The sequence below is a fragment of the Asterias amurensis genome, chromosome 15, assembly GCF_032118995.1.
Source record: "Asterias amurensis chromosome 15, ASM3211899v1".
NCBI classification, from domain to species: domain Eukaryota; kingdom Metazoa; phylum Echinodermata; class Asteroidea; order Forcipulatida; family Asteriidae; genus Asterias; species Asterias amurensis.
In genome coordinates, this window is record NC_092662.1 from 7,721,958 (window position 1) to 7,747,284 (window position 25,327).

Below are 25,327 nucleotides of genomic sequence, written 5' to 3' on the forward strand. Positions count from 1 at the left end.
TCAATTCTGGCAAACCCATCCTATGCATAACAGTTTTGTCCATAGCTGGTGGTCTGTGTTGCCCCTTTGCCGTTTTCTATTACCGTTGGCGTTGTTTCACGCGTCAGATTAAAAGTCAGATTAATTATTTGTAAAACACAAGGTGGTTAGGTGACTACTTATTATTTTGTTTACAGCCTCGGACCTAAATAACTAAATAGTTCTGATAGAACGGCTGGATACAGAAAACAAGTTAACTGTGGAGAAACTGAAACCAGCTCTGCTTAGAAATAAATGATTAGGCTATCTCTCACACAGTTTAGGCCCTCTGTCCTAAACAGTAATTAGCTCGCCAAGCTATAGTAAGTTCGTAAGTTTTGTTTTTCTAATAGTAGGTTAATAGGCTGTCATATCCATTGGCTTTACTTGGGTATTTTGCAGTCGCCGCTAGTCAGGGGCGATTATTCCTTGTTTCACTTTTGTTCTGCCCTTATATTAATTAAAATCATTCAAATTTTGTGTTACAATGAATTTTATAAGCAAAATTGCCCAAATGGACTAACTGAAAAACGTCCGCTGCCGGAGTCAGCACCCGTATTGCCACACCCAGTAATTCACAGTTTAATTTAATTACAAACGTGTTGCTTACTTTTAAGATAAAAACGGTATCCGTCTGTTTCTTATAGCAACCTCATATAATACGCTCAATAAAGTCGTCTGTTCTATGTCCTTACATAACCAAAGATTCCGTAGTCTTATATATTCAGATAATGGTAAAGAAAAAACCCAGTTTCAGTCAATGAACTTTCGGTTGCTGGACGTAGTAGAAAACTCATTACGAAACAAAACATCTGGTTATTTTTACCAGTCGGATGACTATATGACTACGTGTGTATTTAGTCAAAAACACGTCAGTTTAACCAGTTTTTTGTGGTTAGTCTTTCAACAAAAATAATTAGTGTTCTGACAACGTAATAGTCAGTTATTTGAAAAACCAAAAATCATCTCATTATTCAAACAGGTAAGCTGACTGCGTGTGTATTTGGTGAAAAACACGTAACTTTGACCATAATTTTTGTGGTTAGTCTTCATCCAAAATAATTGGTGCTTTGACAACGTAAAAGTCAGTCTTTAAAAAAAAAAATTATCTCTTTCTTTAAACCGGTAAGATGACTACGTTTGTATTTAGTCATAAACACGTAATTTTGACCAGTGTTTTTGTGGTAATTCTTTAACCAAAATAGGTGATGTTTTGACAACGTAATAGTCAGTTGTTTGAAACACCGAATCATCTCGTTATTTAAACCTGTAAGATGACTATACGTTCGTATTTGTTAAAAAAAAACACAAAATTTTGACCATAGTTTTTGTGGGTAGTCTTCAACCAAAATAAATGATGTTTTTACAACGTCATTTTTAGTTCTTTTGCGGATCAAATCATCTTGTTGTTTAAACCAGTAATAAGACGACTACGTTTGTATTTGGTGGAAAACACGTAATTTTGACCAGTGTTTTGTGGTTAGTCTTAATCCAAAATAATTGGTGTTTTGACAACGTAATTGTCAGTTATTTTAGGAACTAAATTATCTCGTTTTTTAAACCGGTAAGATGACTACGTATGTATTTGGTGGAAAACACGTAATATTGTCCAGTGTTTTGTCGCTAGTCTTCAACCCCCCAAAATAGTGTATTGACAACGTTATTTTCAGTTATTTGAAAAAAACTAAATCATCTCGTTATTTAAACCGGTAAGATGACTACGTTTGTATTTGGTGAAAAACACGTGATTTTGACCAGTGTTTTGTGGTTAGTCTTTAACCAAAATTATTAGTGTATTGACAACGTTATTTTCAGTCATTTGAAAAAACTAAATTATCTCGTTATTTTAACTGGTGAGATGACTACGTTTGTATTTGGTGAAAAACACTTGATTTTGACCAGTGTTTTGTGGTTAGTATTTAACCAAAATAATTGATGTTTTGACAACGTAATTGTCAATTATTTTAGGAACCAAATCATCTCGTTATTTTAAGTGGTTAGATGACTACGCTTGTGTTTGGTGGAAAACGCGTAATTGTGACCAGTGTTTTGTGGTTAGTCTTCAACCAAAATAAATAGTGTATTGACAACGTAATTGTCAGTTATTTTAGGAACCAAATCATCTCGTTATTTTAAGTGGTAAGATGACTACGTTTGTATTTGGTTGAAAACGCGTAATTTTGACCAGTGTTTTGAGGTTAGTCTTCAACCAAAATAAATAGTGTTTTGACAACGTTATTTTTAGTCATTTGAAAAAACTAAATCATCTCGTTATTTAAACCGGTAAGATGACTACGTATGTATTTGGTGGAAAACACGTAATATTGACCAGTGTTTTGTGGTTAGTCTTAATCCAAAATAATTGGTGTTTTGACAACGTAATTGTCAGTTATTTTAGGAACTAAATTATCTCGTTATTTTAACTGGTGAGATGACTACCTTTGTATTGGGTGAAAAACACGTGATTTTGACCAGTGTTTTGTGGTTAGTCTTTAACCAAAATGGATAGTGTATTGACAACGTTATTTTCAGTCATTTGAAAAAACTAAATCATCTCGTTATTTTAACTGGTGAGATGACTACGTTTGTATTTGGTGAAAAACACGTGATTTTGACCAGTGTTTTGTGGTTAGTCTTTAACCAAAATAATTGACGTTTTGACGACGTAATTGTCAGTTATTTTAGGAACCAAATCATCTCGTCATTTTAAGTGGTAAGATGACTACGTATGTATTTGGTGGAAAACGCGTAATTTTGACCAGTGTTTTGTGGTTAGTCTTCAACCAAAATAAATAGTGTTCAGACAACGTTATTTTTAGTCATTTGAAAAAACTAAATTATCTCGTTATTTAAACCGGTAAGATGACTACGTTTGTATTTGGTGGAAAACACGTAATTTTGACCAGTGTTTTGTGGTTAGTCTTCAACCAAAATAAATAGTGTTCTGACAACGTTATTTGTAGTCATTTGAAAAAACTACATTATCTCGTTATTTAAACCGGTGAGATGACTACGTTTGTATTTGGTGAAAAACACGTGATTTTGACCAGTGTTTTGTGGTTAGTCTTTAACCAAAATAATTGATGTTTTGACAACGTAATTGTCAGTTATTTTAGGAACCAAATCATCTCGTCATTTTAAGTGGTAAGATGACTACGTTTGTATTTGGTGGAAAACACGTAATTTTGACCAGTGTTTTGTGGTTAGTCTTCAACCAAAATAAATAGTGTTCTGACAACGTTATTTTTAGTCATTTGAAAAAACTAATTTATCTCGTTATTTAAACCGGTAAGATGACTACATTTGTATTTGGTGGAAAACACGTAATTTTGACCAGTGTTTTGTGGTTAGTCATCAACCAAAATAAATAGTGTTCTGACAACGTTATTTTTAGTCATTTGAAAAAACTACATTATCTCGTTATTTAAACCGGTGAGATGACTACGTTTGTATTTGGTGAAAAACACGTGATTTTGACCAGTGTTTTGTGGTTAGTCTTTAACCAAAATAATTGATGTTTTGACAACGTAATTGTCAGTTATTTTAGGAACCAAATCATCTCGTCATTTTAAGTGGTAAGATGACTACGTTTGTTTTTGGTGGAAAACACGTAATTTTTACCAGTGTTTTGTGGTTAGTCTTCAACCAAAATAAATAGTGTTCTGACAACGTTATTTTTAGTCATTTGAAAAAACTAAATTATCTCGTTATTTAAACCGGTATGATGACTACGTTTGTATTTGGTGGAAAACACGTAATTTTGACCAGTGTTTTGTGGTTAGTCTTCAACCAAAATAAATTGTGTTTTGACAACGTTATTTTCAGTCATTTGAAAAACTTAACCATCTCGTTATTTTAACTGGTGAGATGACTACGTTTGTATTTGGTGAAAAACACGTGATTTTGACCAGTTGTTGTGGTTAGTCTTCACTCAAAGTAACTAGTGTTTTTACAACGTAATAGTCAGGTATTTGAGGAACCAAATCATCTCGTAATTTTTACTGGTAAGATGACTACGTTTGTATTTGGTGAAAAACACGTAATTTTGACCAGTGTTTTGTGGTTAGTCTTCAACCAAAATAAATAGTGTTCTGACAACGTTATTTTTAGTCATTTGAAAAAACTAAATTATCTCGTTATTTAAACCGGTAAGATGACTACGTTTGTATTTGGTGGAAAACACGTAATTTTGACCAGTGTTTTGTGGTTAGTCTTCAACCAAAATAAATTGTGTTTTGACAACGTTATTTTCAGTCATTTGAGAAACTTAATCATCTCGTTATTTTAACTGGTGAGATGACTACGTTTGTATTTGGTCACAAACACGTGATATTGACCAGTGTTGTTGTGGTTAGTCTTCACTCAAAGTAACTAGTGTTTGTACAACGTAATAGTCAGTTATTTGAGGAACCAAATCATCTCGTAATTTTTACTGGTAAGATGACTACGTTTGTATTTGGTGAAAAACACGTAATTTTGACCAGTGTTTTGTGGTTAGTCTTCAACCAAAATAAATAGTGTTCTGACAACGTTATTTTTAGTCATTTGAAAAAAACTAAATTATCTCGTTATTTAAACCGGTAAGATGACTACGTTTGTATTTGGTGGAAAACACGTAATTTTGACCAGTGTTTTGTGGTTAGTCTTCAACCAAAAAAATAGTGCTCTGACAACGTTATTTTTAGTCATTTGAAAAAACTAAATTATCTCGTTATTTAAACCGGTAAGATGACTACGTTTGTATTTGGTGAAAAACAAGTAATTTTGACCAGTGTTTTGTGGTTAGTCTTCAACCAAAATAAATAGTGTTCTGACAACGTTATTTTTAGTCATTTGAAAAAACTAAATTATCTCGTTATTTAAACCGGTAAGATGACTTCGTTTGTATTTGGTGGAAAACACGTAATTTTGACCAGTGTTTTGTGGTTAGTCTTCAACCAAAATAAATTGTGTTTTGACAACGTTATTTTCAGTCATTTGAAAAACTTAATCATCTCGTTATTTTAACTGGTGAGATGACTACGTTCGTATTTGGTCACAAACACGTGATATTGACCAGTGTTGTTGTGGTTAGTCTTCACTCAAAGTAACTAGTGTTCGTACAACGTAATAGTCAGTTATTTGAGGAACCAAATCATCTCGTAATTTTTACTGGTAAGATGACTACGTTTGTATTTGGTGAAAAACACGTAATTTTGACCAGTGTTTTGTGGTTAGTCTTTAACCAAAATAATTGGTGTGTATGAAAACGTAATAGTCAGTCATTTGAAAAACCAAATTATCTCGTTATTTAAACTGGTAAGATGACTACGTATGTTTTTGGTGAAAAACACGTTATATTTACCACTTTTTATTTAGTTAATCTTCAACGGAATTCGCCGATGCTCTGACGACCAAATATTCACGCTTTGTCGGCACCAGTAATTTACAGTTTGAATTCACGTTAGTTGTTTAGGTGAAAAATAGGAAATTTTTACCTTAAAATCACTTGTCAATCAAACGTTTGTAACTAACTTCGACTATTCACGTGATTAAGCGGTAATGTCGAAGGGGAAATATAACGTAAAAATTAGGTGCCCAAAAATCCTTACAACAATCACGTGTTTGCAAGGTGACGATTTGGTTCGAAATTATTCATACCTAATTTTCACGTAAAATTCACCGACAAAACTGGTTACTTTTTGGTGTCTGTTTACTGGGTATAATAAAAAAAATAAAAAAATTGTAAAGCCTACATCACGGTCACGAACTTAAGCTTAACCAAAACACTTATGACTTACCAAATAAAAATGATCACCGACCGACATCACCCACGGCAAACGTACCCGGTGGACGACTCTCTTGCTCTTAATTTTCACTGTAAAATTCACATCTAATCAGCTACACACTGTCAGCCTTTAAAATTCACTGGAAATACCTCCAGAATGTAGAATTATACACAAAAATGTACATCATTACAGAAATTAAAATCCGTTGGGCTCCTCCTGTTCAAACGGTTTGAAACTGACTCTGACTGAGAGAATAGACGGGACTCTAACAATATAGCTGTTCAGTTTACATGCGCGAAGTCTAGGTGCCTGTCGAGTTATACAACCAAAGATCCTACTGCGCCCTCTATTGGCGTAAAATGACCAGTCATTATTTTTCAAAGCTAGACAATCTTGGGAAAAATCTTGCAGTGGGGGGGGGGGGAAATGGGGGGATGGGAATTATTAAACATGCGTCACAATAATTGTGTTTAAGCTTGCTTGCTGTGCTATGGAGCAGTTGGGATTCTACTTTTGAAAAGTATTTTTTTTTAAAGAAATGTTGATTATCATAATTTATAGAAACTATAAATTCTATGAATTCTTTATAGACTAAGAAACCGATTTCTATATAGACATTTTGAAAATAAATGCAATTATAGAAGTTTAGTTCAATAGAAAACATATTCTATAGATATATATAGAGGAAACTAAATTCTATAGACATCCGTAAAATTTCTGTAGAGAATTAGCAGGGACGCCATTTTTTTAAATCAAGATTTCTATAAAAATTTAGATCTATAGAAAACTTATTCTATAGAATTCTATAGAGTAAACCGATTTCTATAGACGACCATAAAAATTCTATAGAGAAGCAGGGACGCCATTTTTTTAAATCAAATTTTCTATAGAAATTTAGATCTATAGAAAACTTATTCTATAGAACTCTATAGAGGAAACCGATTTCTATAGAATCCTTAAAAGTTCTATAGAGAATCTGGAATGCTATAGAGTTTTATAGAACTCTATAAAGCGTTCTATAGAATTCTATAAAACTTTTTTGTAAGGGAAATCCAGCAATTTTGCAAATTAAAGACCACATCACGACTGAACTGCGAATGTAGTTGGCCACGACCCCACTACGCTTATTTTCAGCATGTTCAAAATAAATTCCAAGTCCCAAAAAACAGAAAAGAAACAGACTAACTCCCTTCGAAAAATTCTAAGTCCCAAAAAACAGTAAAGAAACAGTCCACCACTCTTCAACAAATATTCTAAGTCCCCCAAAACAGTAAAAAAACAGACTACCACCTTTCGAAAAAATTCTAAGTCCCAAAAAACAGTAAAGAAACAGTCCACCACTCTTCAACAAATATTCTAAGTCCCCCAAAACAGTAAAAAAACAGACTACCACCTTTCGAAAAAATTCTAAGTCCCAAAAAACAGTTAAGAAACAGTCACAAAATATTCTAACTCCCCCAAAACAGTATAGAAACAGTCAACCACCCTCCCCAAAAATTCAGAGTCCATAAAAACAGTGAAAAAACAGGTTTTGATGTTGCAAATTGGTAAAAAACAGTCTCTAACTTTGGCATATTTTCATTGAAACAGGAAAAAAACATATTTTTTTCCTAGTTTTTGGTGGGAAAACAGGAAAAAAACATGTTTCCAGCAGGATTAAAATAGGTTTTTCTATTAGAATTTCGGCAAGGGTAGTGTGTTAAAATCATCTTATTAGATCTTGACTGTATCAAACAGTAGATGCAAACCAGTCTTATTATTCAACATAAATAGCCAGGCACTCAATAAATTACCCACAACTATGTTTGTGTATAATGTCAGCATTTAAGTATTAAATTATGTTTTGGATAGCTAAAAGCTGTGGTGATCCAGGCTTCCTCAGAAATGGTTGGCGTGATGGAGAGTTATTCACATTCTTGAGTAGGGTCATCTATCATTGCAATGAGGGATATGAGATGAGAGGTTTTGCTTACCGTACCTGTTTATCAGACGGACGTTGGAGCTCAGTTATGCCTAGTTGTGAAGGTGAGTACTCAAGTATCTATATAGACCATATGCACATGATATCATAACTTAGTAGGGCGCCCTCACCTAGAGGTGAAAAAGCGATCGATCATTGGACCAACATGTGTACTGCGCGTACAAATCTGTGCGTTTTGATTGTTTTTTTATCATTTTACCTCAAAGATGCCGGCTGGATGACGTCAGTGCATAAAGTCTATTTGAAACGTAAATTTGTGAACTATTGCATCTACAGTATAGGCAGTTTTTCATTCTAAAGCTTGTTAAATGTTATGAGAAATCATTATTTTATTGAGAATTTCCTTACTAGAGGGAAAGGCACACAAAAATAAAATCTCTGTGTGTCCCATATATGCGACAATGACAAAGGAACCATGGTCTGGTTCATACTTCCTGGGAATGTTTTCATAGATATTCGCCAGAGAGTTGAGCACAACTCAATTGCTGCAAATTACTTGTTGTGAATTTATGACGTCAACATTCGCATCGCATTCGCATTTGAAGGAAGTATGGAATGCAGAAGGGCTGTCTATTTTTGTGTTCTGCAATTACGGTTGTTGGAATAAACCATCAGGCCGATTTGCAAACACACAAAGCCAAACAGTTTTCTTTTAAAGCTTCAACCCTAGATTTGAGTGTTTTTTTTATATATTTTTCCCGAAACCGTCTTTGTGTTGATAATGCATCCCTGATGGTGTCGTCTTGTAATGACGGTCGTTTGCGGAATTTTATTATTTCAGTGCTGAGGAGAAATTTGGTGCTGGGCCCGATTTAGTGTTGGGCCCAAACACGGTGCTCACTTCAGCCTGGTCTTGAGAAGAAGGGTACCGCATAGGGCCTAAATGCATTCCAGAGGTTGATGGTGGCCAGCTGCCGTAGATTTTGGTTATGTGACGAATTTGATGGAAATGAAGATTCTGAAGGGTTGAGTGAAATGTTGTGCAAAAAAGTCTTGTTTGATAATAAATAATGCATGAGGGCCATTCCAGCTTCACTCGCATTTCACTTTTTTGCATCCTTTTACAAGCTTAGTTATGTATCTTTTTAATTACAGGGAATTACTCTTTCATTTTTGGTATGGATATACTCAGTATCTAAGGCATTAACCTAATGGTATCAAAAAAATAACCTGATACTAAGTTTGAGCATGACACTGTTGGACAAAACCGTCACTCGCATTTCATGAAAAGGACATGCCAAAAAATTTCTCTGTTTCATTTGAAAAATTTCCTCAAACCAAATGCACTACAACCAAATTGTTATATGTACTAAACACCTACCCTACTGAAGTATAAATGAGGGTAACATGAATCTAAAACAATTAACTGTATTTAAGTTAGAGGGGAAAAGGGCCGTCACTCGCATTTCCGTCACTCGCATTTCACTTTGTCCGCTCATTGTGTTGTGCACAAAATGAATCTTTTCCTCCACAATTCTGATTAAGTCATGACCAAGTCCTTTTAAAACAACCTTTCTAAACATTTTACAGGAGCTGGGTGCTCAAAATACTGATTACAATAAACAAAATGTATTTACTGAAATAGTTACAAAACAATGAACTGTAATTAAATTATCCGAGCCATTGGTTTGGCATTACTATTTATAAGGCATTAACACAAGGGTACTAGGAAAATTAAACAACACTAAATATTCATGAGCAAGACATAGGTCACACATTCACATTCTTGTTCACAATCGACCAAGGAAAATTTAACCAGGATGGCTTTGGAAAAATTGTGCTTCCGACCTAGGAGGGCGACCAAAGATTCTCCCAGAATCATGCGAATCCCTCTAGTGTATCTGCCCATGCATCAAAAGGAAGCTTTTTTTTTTTTTTTGCTTTTACTGGAAGTTTCCCTGTGTTCTTGTGATCATCATACTTTCCTGCTGCTTTCTTTTTTTCAATGTAACGCTTCTGCCTCATTATATGCCAGTCAACGCCATTTCTGAAATACATGGGATGGACGTAATAAGAATATATTAAATACAAGAATTAATACAGGCCTAATACAATAAATGCAGAAAAAAAATTAATTGTGTAAATCATCTCGTAAATACAAAATTACCAAATTATACATGTTGTAACTGTAATAAATCAGAGAAACTGTTTTACTTTCTATAGTTTTTAACACCTAAAATAATATGCGAGGGCGCTCTGAACATCGAGAATATTTGCATGTATCCATTTTTTAAGGCCTACAGTTTAAAATTTTTACAACCCTCATCAATACAACAAAATCGTTTAATTACAACAAATACTATATTTTTATTTACTTAGGTAGTAAGCTACTACATACTACACATATTAATGATCAAATTAAATTACCTTTTGTTTCAATACAACCAGACTGGATACCAGAGAATTGTAGATCGCGCAAGGATCAGTAAACTGCACAAGCGCATGTCCTTGTTAGTGCGGCTTTGCGATGACACTCCTATGGAGATGCAATGCATCCTGGGTACCACAAATTATGCCTGCCCTCTATAGGCCTAAAACAATAGGCTTAAGTAATGCTAGTACATGTAGTACACTTTCTTACACATTACTTTCCTCAAAACTATCTTTGTACACATTTTTATAACAGAAAATGGTACCGTCAGTCGCATTACATTTCGTCACTCGCATTTCACGCCAGTCACATTTCAAATTTCAAGGGCCTCCTATTAGAATCTGGTTGGTATTTTGTTTTAATACTTGGTGCTTTTATACTTGGTTTTGGTGGGAAAAGCAAATTTTCAATTGCCAACAATACAATCGCAACCAGTTGTGAAAAAAGAAGAAAAAAAGGGAGCTTTCCGTCACTCGCATTACATACCTCTCTGCATCCAACAACTGTGCACCTACAAATCTTAAAGAAAAGTCATGGGCAGATTATTATTTTTCTTTCTCAAGTAATGCATAGTACATGTAGTATACTTTCATACACATTACTTCCCTCAAAACTATCTTTGTACACATTTTTATAATAGCAATTGGTACCGTCAGTCGCATTACATATCGTCGCTCGCATTTCACGTCACTCGCATTTCAAATTTCAAGGGCCTCCTATTATAATGTGGTTGGTATTTTCTTTTAACACTTGGTGCTTTTATACTTGGTATTGGTGGGAGAAGCAAATTTTCAATTGGCAACAATACAATCACATCCAGTTGTAAAAAATAATAAAAAAGGGAGCTTTTCGTCACTCGCATTTCATACCTCTCTGCACCCAACAACTGTGCACCTACAAATCTTAAAGAAAAGTCATGGGCAGATTTTTTTTTATTTGTTGAAAGATATAAGGTCATACTTCTAAATTGCATTAAAATTTTGTAAAACTGTTATTTTATGTGGAAAATGCAAACAAATGACAAAAATGCACATAAATATTTTATTTTTTAAGCCAAACATAACAAGGAAGAAACATGACATTTCATAGAAAACAATAACTATTTGACTAAAAAAAGTATTTTCCTGGTCCTTACATTCAATAGCAATAACTTTAAAATAAAAAGAAAGTTCAGGGGTGAATTTGATTTTTTGGGTCAATGTCCCTGTTTGCTTGGAATTGCCCATGATGATAGTGGCTTATTCTATAAGGGTCTGAATCTGACACTGGTGAGGCTGTTTATCTTACCCCCAGCCAGCTTGCCCCAAACAAAGTCACCCCCAACAAAGTCACCCCTTAACCCCTAACCGGCTTGCCCCCGGGTTGTTACATTTTTTCCCCAAGCCAATGTCGCCCCTAGCAAAGTCGCCTCCAGAATATGTAATAAGTTCGGAAAATGGTAGCGATTTAATTGCTGTTCTTACCGTGAAATATTATTAAAGTTTTAGTTTTGGTCCTTTCTCTATGTATGGTTTTGTTCAATTCGGTTTGATTACAGTTTTTATGTTTTTATAATTGCAATTGTCCTGGCATTTATTGATTTCAATTTCTTCAGTGTACATTTTGGGCTGGACATAACAGGCATTTGGATCTGCACTGTGCATCGTAGCGAGAAGGGGTGGGGCCAGGGCCGGCAAGTATTGTTAGCCCCCCCCCCCCCCCCCACTACTTCTCACATACTGTTAGCAGTATTTCAGATGCAAACTTTTGTTTATTTTGTGTTTCAAGTTAAAGTTTATACCAAACTGCATCATCATTTCTACATGCCTGTAGTAGTTGATTATTTATTTTTTCTCTCAACTGTTTTGATTGTAGACAACTTTGAAACAGTATAGTAGGGTTATAAGTTAGCACACAAGTGCGATTGGAAAACAGAAAATAGCGCTTCCTGCATCCCATATTCAATGAGGCCGAAGGCCGAGTTGGATATTGGACGCAGACGCGCTACTTTATGAATTTCCACGAGCGCGTGTGGGATTACATATCTTTATAATGTTTTTATCACCACTCCATTGTGCGAATCTGATTGGAGGATTAGCGCGTACTTGAAGATTATAAGTTATCACAGCTAAGCTCGTATGGAAAACGGAAAAATGAAGCTAGCGCTTCTGTTCCCCATCCAACGAGGCCTTTCGCTGGATATGGGACACAGACGCACTTTATTTTTTTCGTATTCCACGAGCACACATGTTATAACTAATTTATCTTCCAGTCTCACGTGCAACTCGTAAAGTAAAAAAAAATTCCGAACGTTATTGAACAACAAACAACATGCACGCACGTTATGCTGCCCTCCAGTTTGAGCATCTGATTGGTGGATTAGTGCGTACTGGACGATAGAAGCTTGACACCTGTCAGTAGGCCTATCATTCATGTAGCCTATGTATTGCCATTTACAAAAAACTGTCCATAACACTCACAATAATTGTTACATCTTGACAAACCTAAATCAGTGGGCCCAGTGGCGTAACTAGACATTTTCATTTGGTGGGGCAGGTGGGGGCAAAGATTAAATTTGGGGGGGCCAAAAAAGTGCAAGATTATTATTAAATGTCAACTGATATATAGTTGAAACACACCAATGCAGTTCTAAATAAGTCTACATAGTCAGCAGGTAAACAAAAGATTGCGAAAACAACAAAATCTTAAAGAACTTGTCATTTTGTATTTATAAGATAAAACTTTTCGACTGTATAAAAGGATTAAATTACCAACTGTGATCACCAAGAACCAATTTAGAGTTGTACACGGCATTCTCAAATAGGCTCTGTGGGTGTGTAAATACCCAAAACATAATAATATTAGACCCAGTAAAAAAAAAGGGTTATTTTAAATGATTTCAGCAACAAAACAACAAAAATCTGAATGTCTTGTCTGAATGCCTTGATGAAACTGTTTCATTAATGTTTTGTGTATTTTAGCAGCAGAAAAAAACAATTGATATTTTACCATCATGGCGGCCATCTTGAAATAAAAAGCCCCTCCTCCTTCCTTTTTTTGAGAAACCTAACCTGACACTAAACATGTTTCTTTTTTTTACTCAGCCTTATTGTAACAAGTGTAAGCCATAAAAAAAATTAAAAATACAGGATTGAAATTGTGGGTGATTAATAATCACATTTTAGTTATGAAACGGATATTTAAAATAGGCATACCTCTCAATTGCACCGCTTGCTTCAAAGGAGAAGAAATGGTCTAAGCAACCTTTTTCGCTGGCCATTTTGCTGTAGTAAATTTCTCTGTAGTGCATCTGACCATGGAGGTAGAAATTTCTACCTCCATGATCTGACTAAGTTGTGTTAACGGAGCTATTGGTCTGCGTTCAGACCACCGTGTATTTAACAGAACTTTGTCACATCCTGCACTCTCTGTAACCGCAAAACCACAACAAACACTTACCACCAATACGATCGCGCACGCGTTTCCATGCATTTTTCATGTTATAGTCCACATAGGGCCTACTGATATGAATAAAAGTTTTCCTTTTTACGGCAGCATTTTATACAGCCTTAAACGATTTATATATTAGGCCTATAAGAATATACTTGTCTCTGATTTCATATGGGGGGCAAGAGGGGGGGCAAGGGTTCTGAGTCTGAGCGGGGGGGGGCCCCGGCCCCCCTGCCACCCCTCTGGTTACGCCACTGAGTGGGCCATAACTTTGAAATGTCACTCAGTGTGCTCTCAAAACTGTATCCATCTTTTGGTTTAGTATGAAACTTTTACAAATTACTGGAGTGTAAAGGACTGCAAAGAATAAGAAAGAACCTACACATGAAATTATTGATGTAACCTAACTTGTTTGCATGCTCAGAAATTTAAAATTCTTCAGATGCTGTTGTATTAATTTATTTACATTATTTTTGCAGCCAATCCAGAACCTGAGAATGACTGCATATTTCATGAGTCAGCAGCAGCCGCTGCTAGCATTGGCTGCATTAACGAACGCTGTAGCTTAGATACAGACATTTGTAATGGAAATAGGCAGTGTGTGTGTGATGGAGTATGTGGCTATCGATGCATCGACATCAACAGTAAGAACTCAATTCGTCTACATTAATCTACATCTTACCCGTATTCTGAATTTCACCGCGACACTGGCAGTATTCTTGCGAGACTGCTGGCCCCGCAAGACTATTGCACTCATGACTACAGTCCCATTTAATGGGAGTAGAAGTGGGCAACTAGCAGTTCTCACGAGATCACTGCTCTTGTGAAATGAAATTATTGATGTAACCTAACTTGTTTGCATGCTCAGAAATTTAAAATTCTTCAGATGCTGTTGTATTAATTTATTTACATTATTTTTGCAGCCAATCCAGAACCTGAGAATGACTGCATATTTGATGAGTCAGCAGCAGCCGCTGCTAGCATTGGCTGCAATAACAAACGCTGTAGCTTAGATACAGACGTTTGTAATGGAAATAGACAGTGTGTGTGTGATGGAGTATGTGGCTATCGATGCATCAACATCAACAGTAAGAACTCGATCTACATCTTACCCGTATTCTGAATTTCACTGCGACACTGGCAGTATTCTTGCGAGACTGCTGGCCCCGCGAGACTACTGCTCTCATGACTACAGTCCCATTTAATGGGAGTAGAAGTGGGCAACTAGCAGTTCTCACGAGATCACTGCTCTTGTGATCTTGTGAGAGCAGTATTTGATCGCAGAACCTGAATCATTACGTCACCACCATGACATGGCTATCACACCACAAGTCTATATATTACCCAAATTTCAACTATTTGTACGGTCTTTCCGTTCATTGGCTATCACTGTGCAGTTTAGTGAAAACGTTCTACACACATTTTGCATTAGACCTGTATTAGAAAATCATGCAAGGATAAATGTAGTATGGAGTCATCTTTGCAGAATACCAATTATTCTAAGCTGAGAAAAGTCCTTAAAACAGAACAGTTACAAGTGATTGTTTAGTCAATTCAATTTAACTTTATTATCCCCGATCAAATTTACTTCAATTTTGCAAAAATTTAATAAATTTAAGTTTTACCATTTATACAGTGCAAAATACACCACAAGCAACAGTACTCTACATAATAAAAATATAAAAGCTGAAAGTAGGCCTACTGTATACAAAATTACTGTTTCAAAAATATTCAAAAATATCCTGACTTTTGTTCCCACCTGTAGATCGTAAACTATGTCCACCGTTACCTGCTCCTGTCAATGGTATTGTTGTGTACAAGACTAACCGAGCTCATGGTGCAAAAGCAACTTACAAGTGCTCTTCTGGATACAGCTTAGTTAATAGTACAGAGCGGACATGCTTAGGAGATGGGCAATGGACTATGGATGCAGCACCAACATGCCTACCCAATGGTAATGCAAAACTAAACAATGTATTTTTCTAGGAATTTTCTCACTGTGTGTAAAGCTTGATTGGTAACATTATTTATCCATATGAGCAATGGACCCTTCCCATATGAAATATGCTAATTACATTCACGCATGCATACAGACCCTATTGGTTGGCAAACACCATAGAGTTGTGCACTAAGCGGACGCGCAATCGCATCTGCGTCAAGCAGCCATTAGCTGTATACAAACAGCAAGATGTTCCCTCATTTTGCCAACCAAAACGTTAGTGCGCACGCACTACATGTGCAATTTACATATTTCATGGGAAGGGTCTATTCTAACCTGTTGTTGGATCAAATTTATGCTTAGTTTGTCAAATCTATCTGGCTTTTGAACTGTTCAGGGCCTAATTTCATAGAGCTGCTAAGCACAAAAATTTGCTTTGCATGAAATTTCTTCATTGATAAGAACAGGATTACCAACCAAATTTCCATTTGTTGCATATCGCTTGTTACTGGTATTCAGCTGTTGTTTGCTTATCCTGATGAAAATCACATGGAAATTTGGTTGGTAATCCTGTTTTTATCAAGGAAGAAATTTCATGCTAAGCAAATTTTTGTGCTTAGTGGCTCTATGAAATTGGGCCCTGGTAAAAGGAACGAAAGATGTAGACTGCTGTTTTGCTTGTCCAGACCTCTAGAGATTGTCAAGTTTGGGTGATGTAGAGAATCAGATAATCCTCTAAAACACATTTCCTTGAATAAAGCTGATGTCCACTACCACTTTTTGATGAAGTGTTGTGGCCGAGCGGTTAAGAGCACCAAATTCAAACTCTGGTCTTTCTGATCAGCAGAGTGTGCGTTCTGATCACCAGCCATGACACTTGTGTCCTTAAGCAAGACACTTAACCATTGCTTTGTCCTTTGGATGGGACATAAAGCCGTTAGTCCTATGTGTTGTGTAACGCGTATAAAAGAACCCAGAAAAGAAAAGAGAAGGGGTTCGCCGCGGTGTTCCTGGCTGTGGCTGCTGTATGCGCCATAGCACCTTGTAAACCCTTATAAGGTGCTACATATTGGGTCTCAGAATTCATCATTGCAATAACCCAGAGATACCAACATACACGATTTGGGCGTAGCAAATACGATTTCGAGCCGTGACTACGACGCTACGATAATACTCAATAAAACACGCTAAACAAGCCGCCCAATATAATTTGATTAAATAGTACAATACATGCAAACAATGAATGAACTATTAAGTGGAAATAAAAATTAAGAAAAATATCCAAATAATTGTAACAGAAAAGAAAAAACACTTTTATTTTTAGAACGCAGTGTTGAATAATAGCGGCGAATTCACTTGAACAATGTACGTGTCTGATCCCCCGCTGGCTGGCCGGATGAGTATTTTTACGCTAGTGCATTGCTGCAAGATCGTACCCATTGATCCTATTGCACCATGGGGAATAGTGCACACGTGCGTGGGGAATGAGGTTGTGTGAGCTAACGTGTCACAGTAACCAGAACCTCATTCCTCATGTATCCACTATTATTGTGCCCACGCTGTCTGTACATGTACTTCATCGAAGCTTGGCACAAAAAGTAAGAAATAATGGCGACAAAAAGGAGACCTTCTGAACAAAAATACCTTCAACTGAGTGGCCTGTGAGATCTAAGCTAGACAGTTTCTATGTTTTCTTACTAGTAATTGTAGCGCCGATGTCCAGACAATGCCAAAAAATACGGACACGTATTTTTTGCCCAAAATCTGGACACGTTTTTTTGTCTTTCTTTTTCTTTTTTTCCTCTCACCCAATAGCTTGTTGTTGCATTTCTGACCATTAAAACACAAACATTTAAGTAAGGCCACCCTTTGTTATGTGGTTTTTTTTAAACAAAGTCAGAAGATGAGGGAGTTTTTTTTTTTTCATTTTTTTTTTTTCACTGGCCATTATAAACATTGTTGTAGCTGTTCTGGTGGTGCATACAGAGGTAATTGTTATTTCACGACAATGCCTGAAAATGAGCTAACTAGCATTGTAGAGAGTAATAGAAAGATCAATTTAGGGAGCCCAAGCCACGCTCGCCCTTAACTTTTGGGAGATGCTACTCTTTTTTAAAATTCAATGTTGGCATCTCTGAATAACCTATCTTTCTGAAAGTTTGTATAAAATACTCAACGCCTTGAGTACCTTGTTTGGTAGATACGTGCGCTATATAAGACTTTGATATTTATGAGGATGTTTGAATAATGTACAATCACACGACAAAGTCCTTTTTGGCATCAAAGTAAACATTGTATAAAAATGTATGCTAGTTGGAAATACCCTGCATGTTGGGTGCAATGTATGATGTACATGTACATGTATAGGCCTATGTATGTGTCGTATAATAATCAAACCTCGGATTATTGGTTTAGTGTGGTTTCACACAGGGTTTCAACGGGTAAACTCAATACGACTCTACAGATGCACACAAAAGAGTTGTTCTGACTTACTACTGTTCTAAGACTTTATTCAAATAGACTTAAACTGATACAGACATCGACTTGGATCTGAACTAGAAACGCAGACGATATTCAAAACAACTTAATATAGAAAACAGACTCAAACAGAAAAACAGACCTTAGTTTAAAAACAGTTTAGAAAACAGACCTTAGTTTAAAAACAGTTTAGAAAACAGACCTTAGTGCAAAAACAGTTTAGAAAACAGACCTTAGAGTAAAAAAAACAGTTTAGAAAACAGACCCCTGTAAAAACGAGAGTAAAATAGAAAACAAGGGTTTAGAATACACATCATTATTACATTATCATAAACTGAGCTGGACACAGTACACCAGTAGTTCAAAGGTCACTTTGTGAACAACCTTCACTGAGAATCAAAACAAACCATAAAACAGTCACTTTTACTTATACATGACAAATTACTAACAATGTTGGATAGTTGTTAGAGCTTTGTCCTTGTCCTCAAAATCCAGGATTCACATATGGATTTATGCTTTACTACATGCACAAGGCCAACATGAAAACGTTGTGATGCTAATAGTTACAACACTTTGAACTATGGTGCAGTGTGATACAATAAACATTAACAACATTATTACCACAAAATAAAGCAATTTGATTTCACAAATCTCAGTTAAAACCATTTCTCTCAAAGTAGAGTTTAACTGTAAACCACTTTAAATTAGAAGAAATGCAAGACAAAAATATGAATATTCAAGTTAATACAAGAAGTTAGAAGCTAACCTGAACACTTTCAGCCAATGCTTCTCTTTTTAACACATCATCATCAGCACGACCATACTCAGGCTGATATGGAAGCTAGAATAAAATGGAGTAACTCTCAATACAATTGAAGCATGAGACAACAAAAACAATCAGTTCCATCTCAATAAAACCTAACATTGTTTCTCCCTATTGTTAGAAAGGTTAACATAAACACAGTCACAATATTCTAGATATTTAGATTTAAGACAAGTTTCTTGAGGAAGTGTTATATTTGTACTAGAGTTAACTCACATTTAAACACAAGAAATACAACAAAATCAGTACAATAAAATATCAACTCCAAAATAACTAACCGTTAAAACTACAACTTAAAACATCTAAGATCAAAAACTCACCCTGATGTATGGCTATAAGAAAGCTCCTCACGAATTCAGATTAGATGAGAACGAGTTCAGCAATTCAGAATGACTCCTGATCCTGTGTGCATCGCCTTTTAAACCCCTAACTTTACTAGTCACTGACGCTAGACCAATCTTCAATTGGTTAGTTTGAAAGTTCACTGAATATGTATGCAAGTAAGTTTGAATTGGATGTTTGCCATTGGTCACTACTAATCGCTGACAGAGAAATTTCTCCTTGTATCAATTTACCTCAACTTGATCCACAAAGTCACTGCAAAGGCCATGGCTCAGGACTAGCAGTCCTTGAGGGACACTAGACCTTTCCAATCGACCAAGAGAATATATAGCAATAAGGAAGTGGGTTTTCTCTGAAAACTCCCTTAAAACAATGAGTTTACATAGAAATTGTTTTAATAAGCTTGTCACTCCGTATTTCCATGCATTTAAGTCACCCTGGTGGAAACATAAGGAAAAAGTCTCTAAGTAGTGTGTTTGTTTAGAAATCATTATGATTAACCTGCCTTCAGGTGGTCACTTTGTATTAGAATATTATATATTTATGTTACCCTTGTGGAAACATGCGGATACAATGTATAATAACTTTTGGACAGCAGTTGTTGTACTCTTTTGTGAGGATTTTGGATGAAGTTCTAAAATGAACTTCATCTTAAAAGCAAGGATTTAGTAATTCTATAAAATATATTGAGGGTAAATTCCATTTTCCGACATATGCATACTATTGTAGTACATTATTTCCTGTTTTTTTTTTTTTTTTTCCCTTTTCAAAATAGATGAGATTTGTCCTCGTCTTGTAAGCTTAACGAACACCTCTGTAGGTAATGGAAGTGGATGTTTGCCAGCGTGTACCAGGCGAAGGGATTGCCCCAAGAAAACACAGCAAACATGTACGTGTCTTGGTACCTGCGGGATGAGTTGTGTGGATGCTTGTAAGTCAACATTTACAATACATTTCCCAAATTGTGTTAATTTTTGAATCATTTGTTTTAGATGCAATTCGCCAATTCAAGGTGTGTGCTACAATTAACTTTTTTTCCAGAAGCCACTGCCACCAACTCCTAGGGCTGAAACAGGGTCACCTTTACAGTCCATACAGATGTAGGATTGAGTATTATCCATCAGAAGCCTGGCTGGTGGAGCAGAAAACACTACCTTCCCAACTTTTATGAAGCAATCATGGAAGTGTCTAGCTTAAAGGCAGTGGACACTATTGGTAATTACTCAAAATAGTTATCAGCATAAAACCTCACTTGGTAATGAGTATAGCCCGGTTCATACTTATTGCGAATGCGAATGCGATACAAATGTTGACGTCACAAATTCGCAATGAATAATTCACAGCAGTTCAACTTTGTTCAACTCACTTGAGAATATTGCTGCGAAAGGAGGATTGTGATGTCAAATTCATGTCAAATTTGCTTCGCATTCGGATTCGCAGGAAGTATGAACCGGGCTGAATTTGGAGAGGTTGACAGTATAAAACCTTGTGAGAAACGGCTCCCTCTGAAGAGACATAGTTTTTAAGAAAGAAGTAATTTTCCACAAATTTGATTTTGAGACCTCAAGTTTAGAATTTGAGGTCTCGAAACTAAGCATCTGAAAGCACACAACTTAGTGTGACAAGGGTGTTTTTTTCTTTCATAGTTAATTCGCAACTCCGACAGCCAATCAAGCTCAAATTTTCACAGGTTTGTTATTTTATGCAAAAATATGTAGAGATACACCAAATGAGAAGACTTTGACAATTACCAATAGTGTCCATTGCTTAAGGACACAAGTGTCACAACCGGGACTCAAACCCACACTCTGCTGAACATACACCAGGGCCTGAATCCGAACCATGACAGGCCACAAATGTTCATCATGGAAGAAGAATGTTTCTCTCATTCAAATCACATTTGACACCTCATTAGTATAATGAGCATAAGTAAATCACAGTCATGATTAGTTGATCAGGAGTGGATTTCACAAGGAGTTAAGACTAGTCTGATGGTTCTAACTTAGGACTAGCAATACGTTTTCAATATCTTCTAGGACTAGTTCGAAGTTAGGGCTAGTCCTAACCCCTGAGCTGTGAAATAAGTAATTAGCTCCAATCTTAGATCTAAATCTTGAACTGCATTTGAAGCATATTGATAAGAAAGTGAACTGTATCCGTAATCTATGTGTTTGATATAAGTGTCGTGGCCGAGCGGTTAAGTGCACCGAATTCAAACTCTGGTGTTTCTGACATGTCTTATTAGCAGAGTGTAGGTTTGAATCCCTAACCGTGACACTTGTGTCCTTAAGCAAGACATTTAACCATTGCTTCGTCCTTTGGATGGGACATTAAGCCCTTGGTCCCATGTGTTATGTAACGCATGTAAAAGGACCCAGGGCACTTATCGAAAAGAAAAGGGGTTCGCCTGGGTGTTCCTGGTCCGATCGGCAGCAAATTGCGCCACAGCATCTTGTAAAGCATTACATGGTGCTATCAGAATTAGGTCTCATAACTCAAATGTAGTCCCACATCTAGCAGGAAATACTGTATGTTACAGCGCCAGGAGCGTCACTGGGTGACGGACATGTGCACTGTATAAGAAGCCACAATTATTATTAATTATATTTACTGTTCTGATCAAAAACCATGATTGATTGTTTTTTAAAGTCACCTGGAAGTGGTATTTTTTCAAAATAAAGCTATTGTCACTAATATATGAATGTGAATAAACAGTTAAATGTGAATGTGAATAAACAGTTAACTGAGGTTTTAAAAAATCAGTTCTTATGTTATTTACAAATTTAAGAGTAGACCCGACCCGAGAGGGCGCTGTTCGTGACGTCAATCGAGGCAGACTTTGCCTGTAAAGCGTAGAGTAAACACAATTGCAAAGTACATGTACGGACCAAGTCGTGAGTTTGTACGATTCAAAAAAAAAAAATTGTTTTTTTCCGGCAATGCCGACGTGTATTGCTGCTGAATGCACCAACTCATGACTTGGACGTACATGTACTTTGCACGTGTGTTTACTATACGCATTGCAGGCAAAGTCTGCCTTGAATGACGTCACAAAAGGGGTAGGCGGAGTCAGCCCCCCAAACAACTTTATATATTTTTTAAACATATAAATCGTTACAAACAATTACTAAAAAAATTGTTTTATTGTTCGTAAGCATATACTCTTATGTTTGAAAGAAAAAAACTCTATTTCCAGGTGACTTTAAGCAGTATTTAATTTTGTGCTTGTTTGTGATTGTTTTGATGCAGTTGTCCAGGGTTACTGTCCAGACATAGAGGTAGCTGAAGGCACAATCATCCTGTCTGTCACTCCAAGGGGTAACATGTATACATCAGTAGCAACTATAGGCTGTGATGATGGTTATGAAATGGACACTGAAACTCAAACTCAAGAGATTTCTTGTATGCTAACTGGCCAGTGGAATGCACAGCCTGCAAGATGTACAGAAACAGGTATTATGATCTTAGCATAAGGTTGTATTGTAATAATAATAATAAGAGACATTTATACAGCGCTCTTACACGAGGTACCACAGCGCTTTACAAGAAACTAAACAATGAGCAAATAAATATTGGCACTGATAATTGAAAAACAGTCAAAGCAATCAATCAATCAATGAACAAGAAAGTTTCTTGAAAACTGAAAGTGACTCCGCGGAACAAATTTGATGAGAGAGACAGTTCCCTTGGGTGGCATCACAGCTGAAGAGGGGGGTTTATCACCAATTTATTAAGAGACGAGAGTGTTACAGAAACACAAGTTCACTGAAACAAACAGTTCACAATTGGAGATGACATGTACATCTCATCAAGATGTTATTGGATGATTTAGAAAGATCACAGTTTAAATCGGGACATCACTTCACATTAATAAATACCTTGGACGGTTTCAAGCCTCTGATTGGTAAAAACCAGGTCACGTGGGGGTGTGTTAACGGTCAGTTTAAAGACCGGCTTTGGAAAATAGCGATTAAGTAGCCCCTAAATCAGCATACATTGTGTGAAACTTGTGGGCGTTGCACTGTATCGCATGCTTGTTTATATTCATGTTAGTTTCATTGCAAAACTTCGCGCACTTGCGCATACACACTGAAAATGTATCAATTTTGAGGTAACAGGTGCGTTAACAGTGCCAGCCACCAACCCGGTCATTACGACGCAGTAAGGACTGGGTCCTCACACTGTCATTCCCTAATTAATTCATCCACAGCACAGATCAATTATTGAATGTTCCCGCAAAATAGAAGTATTAAACAACAACAATCAGTAATTCATCTATTTTTGTGACGTGACTCTAGTGATACAAGTGTAGATTGTTTTGTATAAAATTAAGCTCAGTGGTATAAGGTTAGGAATCTGCACTCAACTGTAGATTTGTTAAGAATCTACACTGAACCGTTAATTTGTTTCAAATTAAAATGATTTGTTCAACTGGAACTGTGATGTACATCAAGTACAACTGGAAATTATTTTATCTTTCAGTTTACAGGAATATTTTCCAGTCAAAATTATCACTTTAGTACGACAAAGACTGTAAAAACTGCAAAATTTGCACAATAAGTTGAACAAGTGTCATTTTACAAAGCACAAAAAAAAGATACATACATTGTACAGTTCAGGAATCAAATGAACTGTATTTAATTGTTTGTTTGATTAACCACCCACACTCCATTTATTTTGGGGACAAATTTAAGTCAGAGAATAGACTCTATTCTCTGACTTAAACTATTTCCCCAAAGTCTACATGTACATGTACGTAGGAAGGTGTGACAGTGTGTCTATCTGCTGATCAAATTTGATCATGTTTTCCTGCATTTAAATGAATACTGACAAGAAATATCAGATCAACATTTTGCTCTAAATTTCAGAAATGGATCTGTGTAAGTACATCATTTGTTTTCAAAAAGACTTGTACATGTAACTCAATATTAAATTAGTTTTCTTTCAATTTAGTTCTTTGCAGTCCTCCTCCAAGAGTTGAGAATGCCCGGCACAATAGCAGGAGTCGAACATTTAGCCCAGGGGACGTCCTATCCTACTCATGTGTAGCTGGCTACCATCACTATGGTAATGCTGAGACTAGTATATGTTTGGAAGATAAGCTTTGGACACCAGTTGTTATGAAATGCTATGGTAAGTACAGAGAAACATTGCAGTGTGTCTCAAAAAAACTTATACACTTTTAAAATGGCTGCTGAATAAAAAATATATGATTCTGGGGAAAAAGGTTTAGATGTATGGATAGCTTATGGACTCAACTTTCATATGTCACCAAAAAGTCTGAAAATAATTCATGCTTGGTTGAGCTGAAGATAAAGTAGCTGACATCTTGGATTGAATTTTGTGAGCTTCAAAGGACTTACCTCTCACAAATTGGAAGGCTAATTACTGCACAAAAGTGAGCAGTTCTCACCCATGCATGAATTATTTACAGATTTTTTGAAAGTCGGGTCCATAAGCTATCCATACATCTAAAACTTTTTCCCAAGAATCATATACTTTTTATTCGGCAGCCATTTTAAAAATGTTAAGTTTTTTTTTAGACACCCTGTATTGAACAGTTTATTGAGGCACTGATTGATACCTCTACATTTACTTGCTTTACGCATATCTTTTATGAGGTAAATATTTCTAGTTCTGTCAAAGGAACACGTTGCCTTGTATTGGACGAGTTGGTCGTTGAAAAGCGTTTGAAACCGTTTGTTATGAAATGCATGGTTAGATAGATAGCTCAAAAGTAGAATATAATGATCTATACAAATTTGCCTCGAAATTGCGTGGTTTTCCTTTTACTTTGTGAACTAACACGGTCGGCCATTTAAGGGGGTCAAAATTTTGACTCCCATAAATGGCCGACCGTGTTAGTCGACGAGGTAAAAGGAAAACCACGTAATTTCGAGGCATACTTGTGTAGATCATTGTATTCTACTTTTAAAACATCTTTCTAACCGTGTACATTTTATATCAATGGTTACAAGCACTTTTTATAGACCAATTCGTCCGATCCAAGGCAATGTGTTCCTTTAAATTGAATTGGTATTTTTGCAGTTTGAAAAATAATATTGGTTAAATTTTGCAGCAATTAAGTCAACTTTCAAAATTGAATAATTTGACTAATGCAAATGTAGAAAATGAACTCTGGAACCTGTTTAACCACTTCATATCAGTATACAAATTG

At 36.0% G+C, this 25,327-nt stretch overlaps 1 protein-coding gene across 3 annotated transcripts in view; it reads left to right on the top strand.

Annotated features, from left to right (window-relative positions):
• LOC139947953 (sushi, von Willebrand factor type A, EGF and pentraxin domain-containing protein 1-like) overlaps window positions 1–25,327 on the top strand; it is a 79,243-nt gene that overhangs the window by 35,579 nt on the left and 18,337 nt on the right. For 2 of the 3 annotated variants that reach the window (XM_071945839.1, XM_071945841.1), the window contains exons 7-13: window positions 7,638–7,811; window positions 14,047–14,211; window positions 14,491–14,655; window positions 15,333–15,521; window positions 19,925–20,080; window positions 22,399–22,602; window positions 24,103–24,282. In XM_071945839.1, coding sequence (XP_071801940.1) covers window positions 7,638–7,811; window positions 14,047–14,211; window positions 14,491–14,655; window positions 15,333–15,521; window positions 19,925–20,080; window positions 22,399–22,602; window positions 24,103–24,282 — 1,233 coding nt within the window. The remainder of the gene's footprint in view (window positions 1–7,637; window positions 7,812–14,046; window positions 14,212–14,490; window positions 14,656–15,332; window positions 15,522–19,924; window positions 20,081–22,398; window positions 22,603–24,102; window positions 24,283–25,327) is intronic. The other variant, XM_071945840.1, reaches the window with a different exon arrangement.